This window comes from Zalophus californianus, chromosome 14 (genome assembly GCF_009762305.2).
Source record: "Zalophus californianus isolate mZalCal1 chromosome 14, mZalCal1.pri.v2, whole genome shotgun sequence".
NCBI classification, from domain to species: Eukaryota; Metazoa; Chordata; class Mammalia; order Carnivora; family Otariidae; genus Zalophus; species Zalophus californianus.
The window spans coordinates 88,898,926-88,924,072 of NC_045608.1; the positions used below are offsets into that span (position 1 = coordinate 88,898,926).

At 37.0% G+C, this 25,147-nt stretch overlaps 1 protein-coding gene across 2 annotated transcripts; it reads left to right on the forward strand.

Annotated features, from left to right (window-relative positions):
* Window positions 1–13,415: 13,415 nt before the first annotated feature.
* LOC113913343 (ubiquitin-conjugating enzyme E2 L3-like) lies at window positions 13,416–13,877 on the forward strand. Of its 2 annotated transcripts, XM_027577636.2 has the most exons (2): window positions 13,416–13,442; window positions 13,539–13,877. In XM_027577636.2, exons 1-2 carry the CDS (start codon window positions 13,416–13,418, stop codon window positions 13,875–13,877), a joined length of 366 nt encoding a protein of 121 aa, XP_027433437.1. The 2 variants fall into 2 exon arrangements, with proteins under 2 accessions (XP_027433437.1, XP_027433436.1); XM_027577635.2 differs by having other exon boundaries at window positions 13,416–13,877.
* The last annotated feature ends 11,270 nt before the right edge of the window (window positions 13,878–25,147 follow it).

Sequence of the window (25,147 nt, forward strand, 5' to 3'; positions counted from 1 at the left end):
ATTTCATTGAATCTTTCCATGAAGATTAGATGTGTTAGAGTCCATAAATATCCTCCAGTTCTCTGGAAAGAAAAGACAAACAGAATGATTAAGTGACTTGTCTTGAGATTACACAATTTGTGGAAACTGATTCAGAAGCACTGAGCACAACAGAGTATGTAAAAGACTTACTGCGTCTTCTTATCTGACAGATGTAATTGGATTTTATCATTCATAGCTGCCCATATGCAACTATTTCTGAAGCAAAATCTTATTAGAAGTGCGATGTTAGTAAAAAAAAAGTGTACATATTTCTGGAACTGAAAGTGCATTCTTTGTATATTTCGAGGTCCTGAAACAAAACTTCTGGATCCACTTATATTACAAATTTGTTTTGCATTTTGGGCTATGTCACTGACTCGTTTTGAACTTCTACTTAACTATTTACCTTGTAGCTGTTGGACCAGATATTGTTATCAAAGAACAATTGCTATCAATGAGGGCTTTATACTTTGAATGTCAATCTCATCTTTGGTCCTGTCAGTAGTTAATATCTTCTTATGGAATAATTGAAACAAAAAACTCACCACTGCTTTTGCAATATAAATGTGTCAACACAGTGAAAAAGGCAAGTATTGTCTTAGTTATTCTGAAGATAGTTTTGACCTTGCAAACATCCCAGGAGTGTATCGAGAATCCCAAGGGATCAGCAGACCACACCCTGGGAACAAGTGGTGTAGTAAACGATTTATCAGTATGCAAATGCCTTCTTGGTTACCCAGAAGTGTCTTTTGATTAATGTTTTTTTAATTTAAATTTTTTAATTTTAAATTTTAATGAAGTTAAATGTATTTTTTCTTGCAGGTATTTTTGTGTTCTGTTTAACAGACTACTGTCGATCTTAAATTTATCTTCTTTTTTTTAAGATTTTATTTATTTATTTGACAGAGAGAGACACAGTGAGAGAGGGAACACAAGCAGGGGGAGTGGGAGAGGGAGAAGCAGGCTTCCCGCGGAGCAGGGAGCCCGATGTGGGGCTCGATCCCAGGACCCCGGGATCATGACCTGAGCCGAAGGCAGACGCTTAATGACTGAGCCACCCAGGCGCCCCTTAAATTTATCTTCTTATAGAAACATTATAATTCGAGCTCTCACATTTATGATTAGGATCTGAAATTAATTTTTGTGCTTTGAGATATCTAATGTGGATATACAATGTGTATATACAAGGGATATACAATAGTTTCAGAACCATCTGTTGAGCAGGATGTCTTTGTCCCCACTTACTGACATGGTACCATTATTTGGTAAATCAAGTAACCAGGTATACATGGGTCTGTCTCTGAACTCTAATTGGCCTCTTTGTCTTTCCCCGTGCCAATAGTCCATGGTCTTAATTATTGTCACTCTATTGTATTTCTTAATATGTGGTATGAAGAAATCTTCCATTTGTTCCTGTTCAAGGTGGTCTTGTTATTCCTGGCCCATTAAATGACTAAATTTGAGAAGATGATTGTTTATAAATCATATGCATATGAACTACCATGTGCATATGAATCTGTAAGGGGCAACAGAGATGGGAGGAGGAGAAAAATAATAAATTAAAGGGTGAAAATTTCTGGCAGAACATTAAAAGAGATAATATTTAGTACTGAGAGTATGGTTATTTTAATTTTCTTTTTTAGGTTATGTTTTTTAATAAGCATGCATTAAATTTGAAATAAAAGAGTAGCAAAAAAGCAACCATATTTCCCTTTCTAATAACATCCCTTACAGAGATAAAATCCTTCATTTCTAAATGGCTGTAGATAGAGTTCCATTATATCTTCTCCATTCCTGGCATTCAAGTTCCTAGAAGTGATCAGCTCCATAATATGGCATGCAGAAATAAATTGTAAATGACTATGAATTGAGATCATGAATCCAAACATGCCATTGTACTTTTTGGCAAGAGACACATAAGTGTTAATCATCACATCCAATTTGCCAAGCAAATACATCAAAATAATAATAATGTAATTACATATTTGTGAGTTAGATAACACATAGCAGTCCTCTCTAGATTTGTGAAGGTAAACGCGGCCAATCTATGTTCATCTCTGCCAATGTTTATTTATTTGTTGGTTGATTCTCGGGCAGTCAGTAGGTAGTTGGCATTAAATCAGGAAAAAGAGATAAATATTCTAAAACCCAAGTCTCTTGAATGCTTATTGAAATTAAAACACCTGAAAACCCCCTGTACCCCTCCCCCCCTCCACATACACCCTAAGAGGAGTAAGAGGAAAAGCTGACTGGCCATGTCCCATGAGAAAAATATTTGCCACAGACACCGCATGCCAGGTTGCCTATCTGTCCAGAAAACTGTCTCTTTTGTTCTTACGGCTGGGCTGGCTTAGCACCCAGGACAGCATCAACGTTCCACAAAATGAGAATGACCTCATCTGTCAGGTCAAGCCCATCCAGAATGGAATCAACCAGAAGATACCTAATTATTCCTAGTTGTTGGTGGCTCTGGTTGTTAGATGCCTGGACACCCACATTGGAGCTGAATAACCATAAAAAAGCTAAAGGAGAACTCTCAAAATCTGCAGGGGCAGAGGAGAAAGGGAAGTGATGACATTCTCCTGCAAGTCCAATATATATATATTTTTTAAGAGCAGGGAAGTATAGAGTAGAATGTCTCTGCAGGAAGGGCTCAAGCATATGGAAGGGACCATCATTGCTTGTAGGCACTGAGCATGCACGAATGAGTGACCATGTGAATGAGGGAGTGAATGTGCTAATTAATAGGAGAACCAATGAGTTGCTTTCATATCTTTGAATAGTGGATGGTGGGGAGTTCTGCAGGGGTCCGGGGAAGGGGTTACAATCTTGGTGCTTGAATCCAGCCCTTGAGGGACCTGGGCGATGTGCTCATTTGTCCAGGCATGTCAAAATGAGCGTGTGGTTCTGGGAAAAAGGGCCATCTTGAGAGCAGCTGAAAGGCCCTGGCTGCTGGAAGTGGGAACAGGAAGAGGGCAAGGCCTTGGCGTGCCTTGTCTTCATCTACAGTAAGTTCATACCACAAGCTGCTTCCAGTGAACTTCATGGACTAGGTCAAGGCTAACAGCCTGTTCAAATGAGGTGCCAGATGGAAAGCTTTGCAGGCAGTTGTTTTTCACAAGGAAGGTAGAAAATATGTATTTTCAAAAAGAAATTGGAAGAAAAATATGGTTTTGTGGTGCAGAGATCTTTCCCAGTGAGAATAGACAAAATTAAGACAGAGATCTCTGTGAGAAGCTACACGAATGGCAAATGGTGACAGCAAATATGTCATTTAATCCTTGGGCATGTCCCCTAACGGAAAATAATTCTTTCATTGAGCCACAGCAAAATTTGGGGACACATAAGGGTTAAAAATCCCAAATGGAATGGAGTTAGGGAAAGGTACAACCTGATAGATAGCTGAATTCTAGTTTTAAGTAACTATTCTATCCAACATAGTGTCAAATTTTTAAAACTGTAGGTTCTGGCCTAAGATTGTAACAGCTCACCCTAACTACATCAGAAAGACTTTGAAGTAAAGACTGGAATGATTGGAAGAACGAGCAGACTATGGATCCTAATCTGAAATAAAAACAGGTCATCTCCCTCTCTTTTAGATCCATCTTTGTAGGTCAGTTTCAGTTCCCAAATAGAAAAACTGATGCATTAAAACAACTAGTAGAACCAGAATGCAAACGTGCACTTGGACCTGTTGTAAAAATTCTGTTTTGGCGCACAGAGAATTCAATCAGAGAACTCAAACCAAATACAAAAAAACTCCCACTTGGAGTAATATCTGATATCTGATATTTGGTCAAGCATGTCTAGATGTTGTTGGGAAGATGTTTTTTAGGTGAGATTAATATTGTCGGTAGAATTTGAGTAAATCAGATTACCATCCATACTGTGTGTGAGGGCATCATTCTTAAGAAAAAAAGACTTCCCCTGAAGAAGGGGAATTTTGCCAGCAGTGGGCCTTTAGACTAGAGCTGCAACACTAACTCCTGCCTGGGATTCCAGCCTGTTGGCCTATCCTTTAGCTTTTGAACTTGCCAGCCAACAATTGCATAAGCCAGTTACTTAAATCTCTCTCTTTTTCCTCCCCCTGCCTTCTCCACACACACACATCCTATTGGTTCTGTTTCTCTGGAGAACCCTGACTACTTATTATATATGTATATATATATGACTAAAAATGTGACTACTAACTCAATCAATCTATCGATTCAATGTAATTCTAATAAAAATCTTGCAAGATGTGTATGTATATAATTTTATATACCTTTATAAACATACATTAAAATTTACATGGAAGTTCAAAGAACTTAGAATAAGAAAACAAGGTGAAGGGAATTCTTTTAACTTATAACAAGAATTAGTGTATCATTTTTGATTAATTAGGATAATGTGCTATTAGGACAGGGATCAGCAAAAGGATGGAAAAATAAAGAGCCTTAAAAGGGACAAAAACTGAAATCTGATTAATGACAAAGCTGGGATTATAAGTGAGTAGGGAGATATGGTCTACATAATGAGTGACATTGGGCCAATTCAGAATCTGCGTGGAAAAACTAAAATTAGACTTAAATGTATGTCATTATTAATGCTTGGTATATTAAAATTCCAGTATAAAAAGAATATTTTCAAAGACAATATAGAAACACACCTTTATGACCTATGATAGAAAAGGACTTCTTAAATAAGAGACAACAAATATCATCCATATGAAAAGATATAGTGTAAATTCAACTATGTTAAAATTAAGAGCTGTGGCCTCTGGAGAACTGGGAAATAACATCTTTTGGTAGAACCACTGTCACTGTTAACCAAGAAAATAGGTACTGCTCCTGGCAGAAAGAGCAGTATTTTGTCTCTTTCTTTGAAGTCTGTCCCTTCTTCTTGCCCAGTCCTTCAAGACTAGTTGTTCAAGAAGGAGAATCAGGAAAGCAGGGAGGCGGGAAGAGACAGTAGCCCCAGCAGTACAGTGACGACACTCTTCTCACCCACCACAGGGCTTGCAAGTGCCTGACAGGCCTGAGTGGGTGCAGGGCAGAGACAACTTGTGAAGTAGGTGGAAATATACTAAACTAGATTTCCTAAATCCTTAAATTGAAAAGAAAGCTTTGGTTCTGCCCTAACTACAGTGAGATGGCAGTAAAGGGCACTCAGCACAAATGTAAAGTGATCATAGAAAAATGAAGAGATGCGCTATGTTGGTCCTTTGAGTTCTGTTCCATCTATTGATTGGTTACATATATTGGCAAATTGATTTCCAGAGACAGGACTCCATGTGAGGTAGAGAAGGGACACTATCATAAAAAATGGGGTGCAACAGCTTTCTATGCTCAATGGTCCATAATACAACCAAAGGTATAAAAACAAAAGATTCTTCTAAAAGCACATATTGAGCATAATATTCATATTAGGAGATTTAAGAGTTATAAAATTAAAAAATATTTATGAATGTTGGCTTATGGGGATGGATTCTTTCAAAGGTCTATCTGCTTTTTATGTTTCGCCACCACTGGGTTTGTCCTGTGTACGCCAGTGGAACCACATCCACACATCTGACTAACTCAACTTTTTAATTCCTCCAGTGCAATTCCCGAGAAGCACCATCGGGTCCTGGCTTAGTCATCGATTGCAGAGCTGAGGTATGCGATGGACACAGGTGTTTGCCACATATTTCTCTTCCCTAGTATAGTACTCAGGTTTCAGTGAGTCTGTTCTAGCTCCTCAAATACCAGGAAAAACAGCAGTAAATGTTGCTTTGTATCTCACACTTGAATATTGTACAGATCTCTGTTGAAGAGGAAAATACATATGTCAGATATCCTAGCGGGGTTTGAGTGTTCATGCCTCATTTCCTGATTTGAGAAACACTGAGCAAAATAACTGTATTATTTTTTAAGTGTCTTTCAACAGGAAATTATCATAAAAATATCTTTAAACATAAAATATCTTACTTAATCTAAAACACAATTTTAAAACATTCTCAAAGTCTTCACAAACCATTTGTAAATCTCAATGAAACTTAACTCAACAAAAGGAGTTCATCTTACTCTCTACTTAAAAGTTTTCAGCAATCAGTGTTAGTGTCCAATCTCAAGCTAGGGAGCTACAATGATAATGAGGGTGCTACACATTGATTCCCGACAACTCAGACCTAATTTCCATCTATTGCCCAGGTGAGTATTTCAGCCTATAACTGCTTCCTTATAAATTAAAAGGTATATTTTTGGTAGCAAATGAAAGGCTCAATTTTAATTCATCTAATAGTCTCCTTAATGATATCTAATTAGGACATCTGTTAAGGGTTCATGATGTTACATTCTTCATTTACTTTTTCCCATTAAGTTAGCATTATGGTTACTTCACTCTTTTATTAAAAGTTCATTATTAATGGGCACATATATAGATAGATATGTAATTCATATATATGTATATGTAACTTTTATGATGCTAGAATATACACCCTAAGTAGACTGAATGAACTTCTTCTATTTTTAGTTAATAATTGGACTAATCTTATTAAGGATTTAGGATCTCCTTTTCCCCTTTCTCAGAATATCTCTAGATTGGAGTCCTTCCATAGAAGTTCCATCATTAGCTGGATATATCAGTTGACAATGACTCAGTGATCTAAGTGATGGTATAATGAGAACACATATCAAATGTCTTTCTTTTTTGCTTTTAAGAATTCTGTTCTTCATCAGTATGTCAGTACCGTGCTTTGAAATATCTTCTTAAATGAAAAAAATAGAGATAATTTTTTTTATCCCCCACTTGTAATTTTATGGGACCCAAAGTCTCATTATCAAATGTACCTTGTTGGATTTTTTTAAAACATCTGTGGACAAATACCCTTGTAAAATAATATGTGTTTCAGTTCTTAGAATGAATTTCTTTAGCCTTACAGATCATTATCAAAATGAAATCATCCAGATTGAAGTCCTGAATGTTTTTCACCTGAAACTACCATGTTAATATCTTTACTTCTAAAGATATATCTAATTTCAGTGTGTATCTGGTTTTACCATGCAACATTGACTATAAGTTCAGCCTTAATCCATTGTACATATGTATTTAATGTCCCCAATTAATTTTATAGGCCTTCGGAATGATTACATTCTATTAAATATTCCCAAGTAAGTTAAATTCACTGGGCAACTATTTAACTCATTCTGGTCACTGACTTATCTTGTTCTTTTGAATTAATAATGTTGCTCAAGTATCACATAACCTTATAATACCAGTTTCTGCATAAATCTGTAGAAGAAATAAAACAAACCACAATATCTCCAAGAATGATGATAAAATGGTGTTTGTTGAAATACCTGTGGAATATCTTCTTTGTGTAAAACGTGACAAATAAATCCAGGGGGAGAAATAATCATATCTCGAAGAATAAAAACACAGAGATCACCCATAGATCACTTAGAAAAACATGTACACCACATTTGAGGAATTATTATAATTTCTAAAATAATAGCTTTGGGCTGATTATAGTAATAACACAATGGCACTCCTGTTGAAACACATTTAGAGAAAATGTTTAAAAATTATGAGAAACTGTTTAAAAATCATGAGAAAATGCAAAGGTGTCTATTTGTTACCATCAGTAGTTTTAGTAATAATGCTGATTTTTTTAATGGATAGCTTTAATTTTTTAACTCCTAAGTGTAGAAGAAGAGAAGAGAATATATAAAACACTTCAAAATTTTAGTGTTAAAGATAGGAACAGAATAGAGAGCCCAGAAATGGACCCTAAACTCTGTGGTCAACTAATCTTCGACAAAGCAGGAAAGAATGTCCAATGGGAAAAAGACAGTCTCTTCAACAAATGGTGTTGGGAAATTGGACAGCCACATGCATAAGAATGAAATTGGACCATTTCCTTATGCCACACACAAAAATAGACTCAAAATGGTTGAAAGACCTAAATGTGAGACAGGAGTCCCTCAAAATCCTAAGGGAGAACACAGGCAGCAACTTCTTCCTAGAAACATCGCCAAAGGCAAAGGAAGCAAGGGCAAAAATGAACTATTGGGACTCTATCAGAATAAAAAGCTTTTTACAGCAAAAGAAACAGTCAACAAAACCAAAAGATAACCGACAGAATGGGAGAAGATATTTGCAAATGACATATCAGATAAAGGGCTAGTATCCAAAATCTATAAAGAACTTATCAAATTCAACACCCAAAGAACTAATGATCCAATCAAGAAATGGGCAAAAGCCATGAACAGACATTTTTCCAAAGAAGACATCCAAATGGCCAACAGACACATGAAAAAGTGCTCAACATCGCTCGGCATCAGGGAAATCCAAATCAAAACCTCCATGAGATACCACCTCACACCAGTCAGAATGGCTAAAATTAACAAGTCAGGAAACGACAGATGTTGGCGGGGATGCGAAGAAAGGGGAACCCTCCTACACTGTTGGTGGGAATGCAAGCTGGTGCAGCCACTCTGGAAAACAGTATGAAGGTTCCTCAAAAAGTTGAAAATAGAGCTACCATACAACCCAGCAATGGTGCTACTGGGTATTTACCCCAAAGATACAAATGTAGGGATCCGAAGGGGTACGTGCACCCCAATGTTTATAGCAGCAATGTCCACAATAGCCAAACTATGGAAAGAGCCAAGATGTCCATCGACAGACGAATGGATAAATAAGATGTGGTGTATATATATATATACAATGGAATATTATGCAGCTATCAAAAGGAATGAAATATTGCCATTTGCAATGACGTGGATGGAACTGGAGGGTATTATGCTGAGTGAAGTAAGTCAATCAGAGAAAGACATGTATCATATGATCTCACTGATATGAGGAATTCTTAATCTCAGGAAACAAACTGAGGGTTGCTGGAGTGGTGGGGGGTGGGATGTATGGGGTGGCTGGGTGATAGACATTGGGGAGGGTATGTGCTATGGTGAGCACTGTGAATTGTACAAGACTGATGAACTGCAGACCTGTACCTCTGAAACAAATAACACATTATATGTTTAAAAAAAAAAAGAAGATGGCAGGAAGGGAAAAATGAAGGAAAGGGAGACAAACCATGAGAGACTATGGACTCTGAGAAACAAACTGAAGGTTCTAGAGGGGAGGGGGGTGGGGGGATGGGTTAGCCTGGTGATGGGTATTAAAGAGGGCACGTTCTGCGTGGAGCACTGGGTGTTATGCACAAACAATGAATCCTGGAACACTACATCAAAAACTAATGATGTAACATATGGTGATTAACATAACATAATAAAAAAAAACTTATTTGACATTTCTGCCATTGAAAAGTGGGATCTATTTCTGCTCTCCTTGAATTTGGGTTAGCCTGTGATTGCTTTGACATTGAAATACAGTGAAGGGGTGCTACTTCATTTCTGGAAATAGCCTCTAAGGGAACAGGTAGCCCTTGCCTTGATCTCCTCACCCAGATGCCATGCAAGCGGCATGACTGCTGCATAGACGAAATTCACAAAGTGGCCCAGAGACCACGTGGATGGAACCAGATAGCCATCTGAGCCCCATCTTCCACCTATCCCCACCAAGATACCAGGCATGTGAGCAAAGTCTTCGTGGACAACCTGGCCCAACCCCAACAGATGTCAGCTGAATACATTTAAACACCAGACGAACTAGGCGCCCGGGGGGCTCAGTCGTTAAGCGTCTGCCTTCGGCTCAGGTCATGATCCCAGGGTCCTGAGATCGAGTCCCACATCGGGCTCCCTGCTCAGCAGGAAGCCTGCTTCTCCCTCGCCCACTCTCCCTGCTTGTGTTCCCTCTCTCACTGTCTCTCTCTCTGTTAAAAAATGAATTAAAAAAACACCTAAAAAAAAAAGTCTGATTTGAAAAATAAATAAATAAATAAATAAATAAATAAAAGACACTGGAGGGACAAGAGAATTCCCAGACTTCCTGGCTTTCTGACCCACAACATCGTGTGATTTAATAAATTCATGGGTTGTTATTTTAAGCCCCTAAATTCAGGATGGTGTGATAAGTGGTGATACATAACTGGAACAAAATAGCTTTGTACATGTATGGTTTTATTTTCAAATGAAGTGATGTATGCTGTTCATTAATTATGAAAAATCTTCAGTCAAATAATTAGCAAGGATTTTCATGCAGGTAATCTTTGAGCCACAGATTAAGAGACACTACATGGGAAAGCACTGTATTTCTGTTCCCCGTGGATAATGTTATTGAGAATCAGACCTGACGGAAGATTCAATATATGGCAGTTTTTAATTATTTATAGTTAGTAATATGACAATTTCTATATTTGTCAGTGATCCATGCCATTTTTATCGATCTTTGCAAAAGTGATTTTTTTCTTTTGAATATAACAACTGATTAAAATCTTTCTGAGAAGCGGAAAGATTTCTCCCACTAGAAGTTCATTGTGAAAGTATGGTGTTTGATCTAAAGAAACTGATTATAAAGGAATAAATCTTAATAGCAAGCAAATACTATATAGAGTAATAAAAATATTTTTTCAATTATTGAATATAATCTATTGTACCTAAAATAACATGATTCCAAGATAAATGAAACACTTCAAAAAATCAATGAACTTGACAAATTTTGAAGCATTCCAAGAACTGATATTTTTCAAGTTGACAGAATGTTTCTTATAAAGTGGAGAAATTAGCAAACTTCTAGCCAAATACAGGTTTCCTATGAGTGTCCCGAGGAATATATGTGCAATAAAGAATTATTTTTAGGGGATCAATCATGTAATTCTTTCTATGAACTGAAAATCGCAATCATTGTTGATGTGATATGAAGAACTCTAACTCAATATAATCACATTAATTTGTGTTATGAAGCTAAGAAATAGGATTTTTAAAAACAGCAACTAAAAGGAAAAAATGCTGATTAGAGCTTTAGGCAATTACACAGTTTTAAAAACAAAAAATAGAATTTGTGGCTCCTAGGTAAGATAGCATTGAGATTCAAGTTGCCAAAGGAAGCCCAGCATTTGACTCCACATTCTATCATTGTATTTGCAAATCCTTGGGGCCTAGGGCTGTTAACAATAGTTATTTCTTAGGGATAAGATTACCTGTGATCATCATAGCATTTGTTTTCCAATTAATAGTTGAGTATTTCACAATGATAAATATTAGCAAAATATAGTGAAGTAGATTCATTCCATGAAATTATACTAATATAGAATTTATGCCATCAAACTGCTTTCAGAGGATCAAAATAATTTCAAATGCCAAGGGTATTTTGTATAGCAACTTCTTAGAGATGGCATAAATTGGATCTTAAGAATGATGTATTAGATCCAATTTAAAATCATTGTGAGATAGATAATTCCGAGTCCACTTTTATATGGCAATCCATAGAATAACATCAGATTTAAAGCCAATGGGGAGGATTGCTTTCAAAGTCTCTTCATATTATGGAGTGATTGAGAATGCTCAGAAAACCTGAGAGTATTCTCCTATTTTTAAGGATATCTTCTCATGAGTGTTCACATCCAATAATATAAGAAACTATGTCTCCTTCAGGTCTACAGTGAATGAGCCTGCAAATTAGAAGGACTGGGATAGATGCTGTAGCAGATTTGGAAATGAAATACCCCAACCCAAATCCAAGAAGTCAAATGTTTGATGAAGTCTCTGGCTGGAAATGAGGTTTAAATAATTTTAGGGGCACTGAGGACCCAAAGACAGCTCATCTTGGGGTTGTTGGGAAAGAAAATCCCATTTCTATGCATTTTTCCAGCAAACTGGCCTATCAAGGACCATGTAAGATGGGGGTTTCTTGGCAATGGTGAGCCATCTAGCAGGACCTACAGAAGTAGTCAAGAATTGATAATCACATGAGCTCAGGAAAATCAGAGTAAGCTTAGTCAAGTTAAGAAAGTCATTTTATCTGACTCTTTCTGTTTGTCAATCCACAATTCAATAATATACTTACTTTGGGGTCTAACAAATTTTAAGGAGTGGTATGTGTCAATATTCAGGTATGTTATTTTCATTCTTAATGTTGCCAAGAATCCTAAAGACAACCAACCTTGCCTTTCGGTGTTTGCATTAAAATGGAAACTCCAAACTCTCCAACTTTATAGAGTAAAAAGGAAAGTTAAGGGCAGAAAGAAAAGTAATGTTGGTTCCCCTCCTGGACAACTGAATTTTTCACCAAAGGATAAGGAAGAGGTTCTTGATCATGCTCCTTCAACAGCAAAATCTGCAATTCTTTTTATTAATGTCAGAGGACATAAAATTCACTCTTACCTTAGCCTACCATGTTGATGGAAGAAACTCAAAGAGAGAATTTCACAAGTTAGGCATATTTTTAAACTATGAGGCATTTAAACAACTTATTTTAAATACATTTGCCAATGAAATTACCCATGATTATGCAAAGTATCTCAAGCTAACCCAAACAGGGATAAAATGTCATATTAAATTCAATAAGGTGAATATCAATCTTGAGTTATTAGGAAGCTTTGCTTATGTTACACATTGTTCAAAAATATAAGTTAACATGGAATTGTGCTGATTAAATATTGTTGGCTGCCATGGATGATCACACAAAGAGTGTGTCAAGCAAGAGGCCTTCAAGGAGTAAAGATTTGTTCCAGTTTATGCTTACAGATTTTGGAGACTATAAAATGCAAAGCACAGTCTTAAGTATTTGGCCCCTGGCCATGTCAACAATATGTTATATAAACTGCTTTTTACTTCCAGTGGAAAAAAAAAGTGAATTATCACACTGGCAGCTAAGGAAAGTTCATAACAGCACTCTAGAAGCAAGCCTATGATCCTGTGTGTCCCAGGGGGCCACTGAGCAGGTCGAGCCTTTGGTGAAAGACTTGTGAGAAGAAAAAAGAGTAAACTACTTTCCAGAACAACAACAACAACATTCATTATGTGTTTGCAGTGGGGGAAAAGAAAGTGTGGATCATAAAACAGCAATAGCATCAAATTTATTTGAAACCTGTTTAAAAACGCCAAGCAATGCTTACTATAGAAAATTAGAATTTGAACCAAGACATTTGCAGCATTAGCTTGTAAACCCTGTAAAATGTGATTAAGACAGGAGGTAAGTATGAGAAATAATTTCTACTAACAATAGTGAACAAAATATACTACTCACTCTTAATGAAAATGAAAGTCTGGGGGATTCTTTTATATATTTTTTAAATATATAAATGTCTGGATTATGAGGAATCTGACTTTTCTATTACAGCACAAGAGGAAGTAGAGCTTAGAGGTAAGAATATGTGCACTAGAGTCAGAAAGATCTGGGTTAAAACAGTAACTCAGTTACATGGTCACGTTGGAAAATTATTCAATCTCTCTGAAATTTGAGGATTATCTCTCTGAAAATGAGCATGAAAAATAAAGTCATTGAGCTGGGAAAGCAGCAGCACCAGATCCAAGATGGCGGCCAGCAGGAGGCTGATGAAGGAGCTTAAGGAAATCCGCAAATGCGGAATGAAAAACTTCCGTAACATCCAGGTTGATGAAGCTAATTTATTGACTTGGCAAGGGCTTATTGTTCCTGACAACCCTCCATATGATAAGGGGGCCTTCAGAATCGAAATCAACTTTCCAGCAGAGTACCCATACAAACCACCAAAGATCACATTTAAAACAAAGATCTATCACCCAAACATCGATGAAAAGGGGCAGGTCTGTCTGCCAGTAATTAGTGCTGAAACCTGCAAGCCAGCAACCAAAACCGACCAAGTAATCCGGTCCCTCATAGCACTGGTGAACGACCCCCAGCCCGAGCACCCACTTCGGGCTGACCTAGCTGAAGAATGCTCTAAGGACCGTAAAAAATTCTGTAAGAATGAAGAGTTTACAAAGAAATACGGGGAGAAGCGACTTGTGGACTAAACTCTGCCGCGACCGATTGCAGCGACTGTGAGCGGAGACCCTGCAAAGCAGGAGTCTGGAAAATTGACACGTGCCGCCGCCTGGCGTTTGCTTGTGGCAGTTACTAACTTTATACAGTTTTCTTAATCAAAAGTGGTCTAGGTAACCTGTAAAGAAAAGATTAAAAATTTAAGATGTTCTAAAAATAATAATAAAAGTCATTGAGTCAATCCACATTAAATAAGATAATGCTATGCATATATTAAGTGTTCAATATTATTAGTCAGTGCAGAATCCCTAAGAGGGGCCCTTTTAATGTCATGGCTCAGTCTTATAGGAGGGAAGTCAATAGAGATGACAGGGACTCAGATCTTATAGGGTCTGTAAGACATTGTCAGGACTTTGGGTTTGACTCTTGATGAAATGAGTTCAAAGGCTTTTGAATGAAGATTTGATATACATTAGCTATAATTCTTTAAATAAAATCTGTGTTGAGAATACACTAGAACCCTGGTGGGCAGAACCAGAGGTATCTCTTGGGAAACTATTTCTGAAAAATCATGGGGTGACATCGTGATGGAAACAGTAAAAGTAGGGAGAAATCATTCGGTTTAAATATATTATGGTAGATGGTAGGGTTTCCTGACTGATTGGATATGAATTGTGAGAAAAGGAAGGAATTAAGAACAACTCTTCCTATACTTGTTGACTCTATAACTGAAAAGATGAAGCTTCCATCAACTGAATTGAGAAAGGTTGTAGGAGAAACAAGTTTGTGGGGAAAGACCAGACACTCAGTTTTGGAGATGCAGAGAATGAACTATATCTGTCTATGAGATTTCAAGTAAAAATGTCAAGTAGACAGATACCTATCAGGAATTCATGAGAAAGATATGGGCTGATACTATGTACTTGGAAATCATCAGCATATACATAAAGTCATCAATAGGCTTTCCAAGGTCAGCCTCAAGAGGAGACATCAACAAAGAAGACAGAAGTGACCAGTGAGGCATGGGGAAACCAAAGAACCACAGTACTTTGTGGTTAAAAAAAACCAAGGGAAACAGAGTTCTTCTGGGTCAATGCTTTTGCTCGTTAGAATAAGACTAGAAGACCTGTCAATCGACCTAAAAAATGTCCAACATGGCCATCATTGGTGAAATTGACAAACAACTCCTGTGTAATCGTGGAAACAAAATCTTGATTGTAGTGAATTTAAGAGAGATTGGAAAGAGAACAAGAGAAAACAAGTAGAAGCACCTAACTGTTTCAAGGCATTTTTCTACAAATGGGAGCAAAGAAGTGGAATGGTAATTTTCAGAGGAAATGAAGTCAAGAGGCTGCTATTTATTTGTTTGTTTGTCGCTGATGTTTCATCACGTGGGAAAGCTGAGAGCATGTTTACATGTTAAAGATAACATACCAGTAAGGAGAAGATTATTGATGTAGAGAAAAGAAAATAGAAAACAAGAACATTTGTTTTTTCTAATGATTTATTGTGGAAATTTGGAACATAAAAAGGTAGAAAAAATATTATTTAGTGAACTTCCACATATTCAGAAACCAGCTTTAACAATTATGAACACATCAGTTTTGTCCAGTGATAACCCCTCCTTGTTTTTATTGTAGTTATTTAGTCAGTATTTATTTATGTATTTTAATTAATTTTTGCTAGGGTTTTAAAGCAAATTCCAGACATTGTATCATTTTTATTTTTTATTATTTTTTATTTTATTTTATTTTTATTTGAGAGACAGAGAGGAAGCATGAGTGGAGAGAGGGGCAGAAGAAGAGGGAAAAACAAACTCTCCACAGAGCAGGGAGCCCAGTGTGGGGCTTGATCCCAGGATCCTGAGCTCATGATCTGAGCCAAAGGCAGATGCCCAACCAACTGAGCCACCCAGGTGCCCTTTTTGTATCATTTTTAAACTAGAACTTCAGTATTTGCTTTAACTGAAAATAATATTAGTATTTTACATGACAACATGCTATTAATCTAGCTAACAAATGACTAATCACTTAGTGTTACTTAATGTTATTTAATATCTTGTCCATATTCAGATATTTCCTGTCGATTCAAAGATTTTTTATAGTGGTATATATGTTTAATTCAGGATTCAAACAAGGCTCGTGCATTAATTCTGGGTGTTATATCTTTTTTTTAAGATTTTATTTATTTAACGACTGAGCCACCCTGGTGCCCCTGGGTATTATGTCTTCTTAATCTGTTTTATGATACATTTCTCCATTCCTTTTTCTCTTTTATCATCGATGGTTTAGAAAACTAGGCCTATGGAATGTCCTATATTCTGCATTTGGCAGATTGTTTCTTCCTAATGTAATTTAACTTGTTTCTCTATCCCTCTATATACTGTAAAATTGTATTTAGAATAGAGAGTTAATGTGATTAAAGTTCAGCTGTTTTTGGGTGATCAGACTTTAGAGGCCATGCTTTACATTTTCTGTTCTGTCATACGAAGAGGCACTTCATGCCTGCCTGGTCCCTTTTGGGGACGCTAATGTCAGCCAGAAATGTTCAGTTGGAATCCTCCCTTATCACATTCCCCATTAACACTTCACCTAAGGGTTTTAAGCATTCATTGATGAGTGTCATTGACTCAATCTATTATTTCTTTAGATATTGCAATATGGCATTTTTCTAATGCTATCATTCCTTCTGGAATTCTTTCTCAAAAATTAAGAAATTGCCCTGAAATAGAAGTCATGTATACAGCTAGATGGATACTTATTTTCCAATTTTCATGCATCAGAGTAGTGCCTTAGCAAAGTCCAGTTGCAAACAATAGTTTTCTTTCTAAGAATTTTTATAAATTCATGGATTTTACATATTTTTAATGTTTTCCATTAAAAATATTATTTTTGTTCCATTATTCCTGTTCATGCTCATAATATCTCTCTTAAATGAGTGTGAGCATCTTCAAATTTTCTTTTTTTTAAAAGATTTTATTTATTTATTTGACAGAGAGAGACACAGCGAGAGAGGGAACACAAGCAGAGGGAGTGGGAGAGGGAGAAGCAGGCTTCCCGCTGAGCAGGGAGCCCGATGTAGGGCTCGACCCAGGACCCTGGGATCATGACTTGAGCCGAAGGCAGACATTTCACAATTGAGCCACCCAGGTGTCCTGTATCTTCAAATTTTCTATTGTGTTTTTTTTTGTTTTTTTTTTTACAGCACCTCAGGAGTCTTTAATGGCTTCCTTATTTTTGAGGACAAAAAAGTATTCCCAGACTCATCTTATGTATTTCCTTTCCCAAATCCACAATGAGGTATATCTCCAGTAATCTCTGGTTGTATCCAGAAAGAAATTGTATAAAAGGACCACGAACTGTGTGGTCATCTTGTTCCACATATAAGCTGTCCCTAAACTCAGTAACCAGGCCTCCTGCTGTATTCTTTGTCATGAGCACATATAACTTGTTTTCTCAATGGAAAATTTTTAATATTCAAGTTTTTAAAATAATGATTGAGGTACTTAAAAAGTTGACATTTCCAGTTGCCCTATGTATATATATTCCAAGCTTATTTTGAACAAAACCAGGATCAGCATCCTCCTTTCTATTTCTCTCTTGTGTCTTATTTTTATTAACTCCAAACTCTGCATTACATAGATTCACGTCGTTGTGTTTCTTCCCCAACTTATACACCTTCATCCATGTCTGTCTCCACACAGTATGTAGCGACTACCTGGTCTGAAAGGAAATCTTAAGTGATGAGTCCCTAATTTGATTTTACACTGTTTCCCTTTGTCACAGAAAAGCACGACTAAATCCTGTGAGCCCTGAAAGAGATAGATTCAGATTTTACAAAATTTATGTCTCAAGTGTAAACGTGATGACCATACACCCCCAAAGTATCTTAAAATTGTCAATGTTTCTTTCCCACAAAATATGTACTTAAAAAGTGCTTGTCACTTATATTTTTATACTATCTTTGAAGCTGCATGTATAATTAAATATGTAAAAATATATGAATCATTTTATATATCTGAAAGATGACTTATAAATGAACATATTGCTCAGATACTCCATGGCTATTTACCTAGGAGTTATAAAACTATTTTTGATGGAAAGACATGACCTTATTTCATGACTTTCACACTTACATGTAAGAGCCTCTGCTTGGAGGTATATTACTCACTAAGCTAGACATTATGTAATGATCTGGGCTTCTATATCCATGATAGGGTCCTGCCATTTCTGCAATGATGTAATATATGTGGAAGACATGTTGAGGATCTGGTCTTTTTTCCTAATTCTTAATTCCTTTCATATCCTCAAGTACAGTGAGAAAATAAGTTGCAAATTAGTGCTAAGAAAGTACTTCCCAAAATAATAATTTTGTGTCCAGAATGTATTAAACACCTGTAAGAGTTTGATGCCACAATTCCTCAGATGAGTAAAGTTAAAATTCTAAATGGTATAGATACTTAGCAAGTGAATCAAACTTCTAAATTTTATTAAAAATTGTAGTTAAAAATAATTTTTGAAGCACGATCTACTATGATGTATAATTAAGTGTTACACAAAGATAATAGGGTTGTTTTTATATGCATGGTGGTATTCCCCTGGTGTAAACAATTAATCTTTTCAAGATAAATTCAAGGGAAAACGTCCCACCTTGTATTTTCAGGAAGTTTTTGTTGCACATGACGGGTATCCAACATAGGTCTCCAACAAGTCTTGGCAAAAAGATATTATTAGAACACTAAGTTATCTCATGTCATTAAGGGTAGTTTTTAACTGTCAAAGCAGTAAGGATGCAGTTGGGATCAGGGAACAAACAGTTAGCAGATTTTGTTGGCTTGGTTGCTTTCTCTTATGTTGCTTTACTGTCTGTCATGTTCCTCTTACTCTTAATTCCCTTTCCATCATCTTGACCATCTCTCTCTGTATCTTCCCTCCCTACCATCCTTACACATTTGATGTTTTTCTCTCTTCTTCATCTCACCTACTTCTCAGACATATACCTCATAACTCTCTATCATATGCATATGCGTTCTGTGCCATGAACACCATTATATATATATGCACGTGTATATACATATGCACATAAGCTGTTACATATATTATCATGGGCATACTCCATATCAGCCTCATGTTTCCCTCTCACCTTGTACTTCTTGTTTTTCTGTCATCTAAATTTTCTTTCCAGCATTTCACTCTATATTCTCTTTTTCCTGTCTCTTTCTGCTTCCCTCTCTGCACTCTGACCTCCCGTCCCCTTCCATTTGTCTCTCCTCCTTCCTCTTTCTCCACCTCCCTCTTTACCTCCCCTCTTTCTCTCTCTTTCCCTCTTTCTTGTCTCAGTTGGGGTTAGATGCTGAGCTCCAATAGACTCATGTACAGAAGGACACAGTCCTATTATTGATGTGGCCTAGGAAGGTGGTCCCCTGGGCCCTGAAATGTGATTTCCAGGCATGGGAGAGTGAATGCATGAGAGCATCACCACTTTAAATAGAGCCCAGGGTGTTGGGAGAGGGTGGGTAGGGGTGGGTGAGAGATGGCAGTTCTCAGATGCTGGTTAAATAAAACATAGATGTGCAGGGTAAGGATCCAAAAGTATTTCTTAAATAAACTTTGTTACATGATATATTGGAATATCAACAACATATCAACAGTAAAGAACCGTAAGGGGTTAGGGTAGAATCAGAGACATGGGAGTTCACATAGCCATTGCTTGACGGACCATGTATATTAGAACAGTTCAGGGGTTGTAGGAAACGCTACCTTAATTCAAATAGCTATGGAGCTCAGGGGATTTCAGTCTGGTAGGGGACCACAGGAACCAAATTATTAATTAGTGACAAGACTGACATCAAGAGGGTGGGAGAATGTGATGTCCACAGCTAAGTTGTTGTGTAGATACCAGAGATTTTCTTAAGTTCTGCTTTCAGAACAACAGAATTAATTCCAGGGGATGAGAATATTCAATATAAGGAAGCTTGGTGAATTGGCTGAAGCCAAACATACAAGTCAAACTACCTGTACCTACAGCTGAAAACAGAGAAGGAAAACCATGACGAAAACTACAATTTTTTTGTATCCAGTGACAGAAACAAAATATGTGTGAACTGATAAAAAAGACACTCAGAAATGTATTCAGTATTTCAAAGCATATAAATGTGAATTTAAGTGGATTGTTTCCTGGTATCTTGTCCCATATGAATTGCCCTTGATGGTTTACCCTACTTTGAATGCACACACTTTGTTTTAAGCTTCCTGATGCTTTGATTGGCCTCAAATGACAAGAGTAATTACACTGCATGTCCGTTTATTGAGAGGATTGTCAAGCAAACCCTCAGCACATCTGTGATTACACTCTTTACCCCAAAATTTTCAAGCTTGTTGATTAGATTAATAATGAACGGAGGCAGCTTCCCCAAAGAAATCTCATGACTCATGGGTACTAAATATATTACTATCCAGAGTTAACTTAGGTTCTCAAGAGAGTGATAACAGAAGCTACGGGGTGATTTTTAAGCTCTTTAAACAAACCTTTATTCCTGTGTTGTATGTTCTCCATAGTTTTGAATCGTCTCTTTTGCTGTCTAAAAGTATGAGGGAAAAACATTTTTCTCCTTCAGCTTTTGCTTGTTTTTCAAAGTTTTTTATTCCATTAACATTGAATTAACAAACACTTGAGAAACTACTCTGTGCTAGGCTTGTCTTGGCTATATGGATCAGGAATATCGGAACCCAATAATGCATCATTTGTTGGCTCCTGCAGAAGTCCCCCGAACTTGCTCAGGGTGTAGGGGGTAAACTTCGGTCATGGGCATACACCCAACAGTGAGCAAAATGGCAGTTCCACAGTCATGAACTACGACCAAAACGGTCACAAAGGCAACAGCATTGGAAGTTCAAGAGAAGGGCCCTGGTCAGGAGTGCAAGAATGCAGTCAAACTGGGACCTGTCAACACAAACGGTCCCCAACGTTTGCATCAGACCCTTCCAACACCCTGGTGCTAATTCTCTGCATTACTCAGGTTTTCTCTCATTCACGTCTGTGCTCATCTCCTGAAAGGGTCTAAGGACCCAGTATGTGGGTCCTGAAAGCTCTGAATGGCAAGATGGCTGCCCAAAAGTCGGCAGCTAACTATGAGTGATGACCTGATGGATATACCATTGCCCCAATTTGCTGAAATATTTCTGGTACAAGACAAAGAGAGGCCAATTTTCTCAGCTCTGATACCAGTTCTTTGGTTTTACGTTAGAGTCATCTTGAGAGATTTTAACCAATATGTAGCTGGGCTTCCCCCTAGAACTGCTGGGTCTGATTTCCCCAGGGGTGGGAATGGGCAATCTGTTTAAGAAAAAAATTCTTCAGTAATTTTGACACAATGCTTGCTTTGAGGCAACAATTTGATATACTAATTAGGGAAATAATATGTTCAACATAACACTAACATCTGGTCAAAACCTGAGGCAAAATAATAAAAAAAGCTACCAAAACTATTTGTCACACTGTGGTATGAAATAGGAAAAAAATGGAAATTACCTCAATGTCAAACTAAAGGGGATTAGTTAAGTACATATTAGTTAAGTACAATCAAATATGACATTGACATTTAATGACAATGTAGATCCAAACATACTGACATTAGAATTATCTACAATATACCATTCTACACAAAAAAGCAAAATGCTGGGTACTAATGCACAGGTTGAGCCCAGTCTAAAAAAAAAGAAAGGAAGGAAGGGAAGAAGGAAGGAAGGAAGGAAGGAAGGAAGGAAGGAAGGAAGGAAGGAAGGAAGGAAGAGAAAGAAAGAAGAAAGAAAAGAAAGAAAGAAAGAAAGAAAGAAAGAAAGAAAGAAAGAAAGAAAGAAAGAAAGAAAGAAAGAAAGAAAGAAAGAAAGAAAGAAAGAAAGAAAAGAAAGAAAGAAAAGAAAGAAAGAAAGAAAGGAAAGAAAGGAAAGAAAGAAAGAAAGAAAGAAAGAAAGAAAGAAAGAAAGAAAGAAAGAAAGAAAGAAAGAAAGAAAGGAAGGAAGGAAGGAAGGAAGGAAGGAAGGAGGGAAGGAAGGAAGGAAGGAAGGAAGGAGGAAGGAAGGAAGGAAGGAAGGAAGAAAAGGAAAATATACTAATTTATGTATATGTATAGAAAAAGGTCTTGGAATATATACAATGATAATGCAGTTTTTCTCTGGGTGGATAATTACGGGAAATTTTCTTTTTATTACTTTTTTTTTAAAGATTTTATTTATTCATTCATGAGAGACAGAGGGAGAGAGAGAGAGAGAGAGAAGCAGAGGGAGAAGCAGGCTCCCGCGGAGCAGGGAGCCCGATGAGGGACTCGATCCCAGGACCCTGGGACCATGACCTGGGCCGAAGGCAGACACTTAACCATCTGAGCCACCCGGGAGCCCTCTTTTTATTCTTCACACTTATTTTTTTTTGTAATGACTCATTTTTACTTATATAATATTTCATTAAAAATCCAGGAACTGGGACGCCTGGGTGGCTCAGTCATTTAAGTGTCTGCCTTCAGCTCAGGTCATGATCCCAAGGTCCTGGGGTTGAGCCCCACATCAGGCTCCTTGCTCAGCAAGGAGCCTGCTTCTTCCTCTCCCTCTGCTGCTCCCCCTGCTTGTTCTCTGTCTCTGTCTCTCTCTCTCTCTCTGATAAATAAATAAAATCTTAAAAAAAAATCCAGGAACCACTATAAATTATAATTGGTATCAGAGAAATGTGCAGAAAAATAAGAGGAAAAATGTCTAGGGACATAAAGCCTCTGTCGTCAGCACCAAGCTGATAATTCTCTAATTGTTCGATAATTACCACTGTTAGGAGTGCCTCACTCACTCCAAGAGAATCACTTACAGTAGTAGAACTGCTCAATATTTAATAGCCCCTCATTTTGACTGTTTCCTGATGCAAAGAACACAGACTGCCATCGATTATACATAGTCACCTCTGAATTTGCCAAGATCCTGAACATCAGCAAACAGAAGATGCACATGGAATAATTAACAAGTAAGATAAATGACCTGTCATGTATGGGAAGCTTAGAAAAATCATCACTAACCAATAATTTCCCCTTTAAGTAACTGTTAGGAGTAGCCAATTAACATAAGTAACTAGACCACATTAATCTTTACCACAAATATTTTGGCCTTCTCAATGAACACAAACATCCAACAGTTCAATTTCAAATGCCAAGTTTCATAGTCAATGAGGTTACTTCATTTCTGTCAGGTCAGCGACCTGGATGGAGTACTTATTGCTTAAAAAGGACTGAGATTCCTATTAACTCATTAATTAACCAGAAGCCTCCAACAAGAAAATGTGCAATAGAAATCAAGTGTTATGTGTGAGTAGTGTCTCCCAGGCAGAAACCCCCTGGTGAAGAAAGTTGGGTTTGAAAGTGTGACATTCTAAATGTAATGATGGAGTTTTGAAAGATCATTGAAAGAACGCTTTGAACTACATTGCTGGAAATAGCAAAAGTGTAAAGTTGGATATATGGAAATTTGAATAATACATTCAGTAGGTAAAGTATTACTACTTCGGGAAGATTACATAGCTCACACTTCACTGTACTTTATCCCACACAGTTTAATGCATGTTGTGGGTTCAACAACATTTTAAATAACTGAATGAAACCTTAGCATGTCCTTTTTTATTAATGCTACATTTAGTTAGGACCAGTCCAATTCCCATAACATGAAAACACATCAATTATGCTGTTGCTATCCATTAAAATTTTATTTTCCACTGTATAGTAAACAATGTTCATGTTAAGTTAGATTTCATACATTTCCTATGAGCCATAATTTCAAGCATGCAAATTATATGAATGGGGAGTAGTGACTTTATTACTTATGAACAAATTCCTATGTCCTACATTATCCGTATAATGAAAGATGCTTAAGAGCTCAAAATATCAGACAATGGTGTTGTTTAATATTGGAATTTCTTATCTTTATCAGAATAAAAAGAATGACACAGCAGATGCTAATATTTTCTCTTATTAAAAGCTAATTAAGAAATCCCTACTGAAAACTTTACATTTAAATGCCTAGTTCTTTGGAGAGACATCTAAGTCAGGCTGAATTAAGCAATGAAGCACCATATTCATGGCCCTAAGAACTATGCAGTGGTTCCTAAATTTGTGATTAACAGAAAATATCATAAGCCTCTAAGGAGAAGAAATCATTCAAAACCAATTTTAATTCCCTAAGTATGTTATTTTTAAAGGATCCAATGAGCCAAGTTGAATACTGAACTTAATTTTCATCATAAAGTACACAGTTATGATGCATTTTGAGATAATTCAAAGAGGAGTTTTACCTTTCATATGAAATAAAATTTCCATTCATTTAAACTCTAGATCTGTAAACAGCATTACTAAGTCAATTTATCAAGGGAATGAATAGTATAACTTGTGATGAGGTGGCAAATGGAGAGATTAAATGTAAAGAGTAAAATTATTTTTTAACATTGAAATTGCTTTCCCCTTTTTGCGCTGATGTAATTCAGGCCTGGGGGTCAAACAGTCTGGGAAGTCTTCAGAACTCATGGTCCTGATGATTTTTGCCCTTATTTCTAAAGGGAGGACCTGGTTCATTTACATTAGAGTATCTGTCAGAAAATACTCCTTCTCTAATAGAGGCTTATTAAAAGAGCATAATTTCTTCTAGAGAGTTTTGGGGGGAAAAGTTAAGTGTTTGTGTTTAGTGTAGACACACAACCAGGACTCAGCGGGCAGCTACCAATGTATCAATAGTGGTTGTTCTGTTATATGCCCTTGCTTGGCTGGTGCCCCTACTGCTAATACCATTAAACATTTTGATTATCACCGCTGTGTATTAGCATTTTGAGATACATATTGTCTCGAAAGCATTTTTATCACATGAAATGACTCACATGAAAAACACCTTTTCCCCAAAAGACTTTATTTACACGGTTGAAATATGTTCAAAAATTCCACAAATCTTTCTGAAAGGTCTTCTGCATGCTAGACACAGTGGGGACAGGTAAGGGAGACATTCTCTCTGCCCTGTCACCATGACGTTACTGTCTAGCAGAAGGTTTCTCAGAGCAGCACTACTGACGTTTGGACCAAGTAATTCTTCGCAGTGGGCAGTCTCCCTATTTGTTGCAGGATGTTTGGCAGCATCCCTGGCCTCTGCCCACTAGGTGCCAGTAGCGTTCCCCTCCCCCAGCTGGGATAACGGGAAATGTCTCCAGGTATTGTCAAATGCCTCCTGGGTGGGGCGAATAGCCTGCAATTGAGAACCTCTAGTGTATCATGTGAGAAAAGGAAAACTGG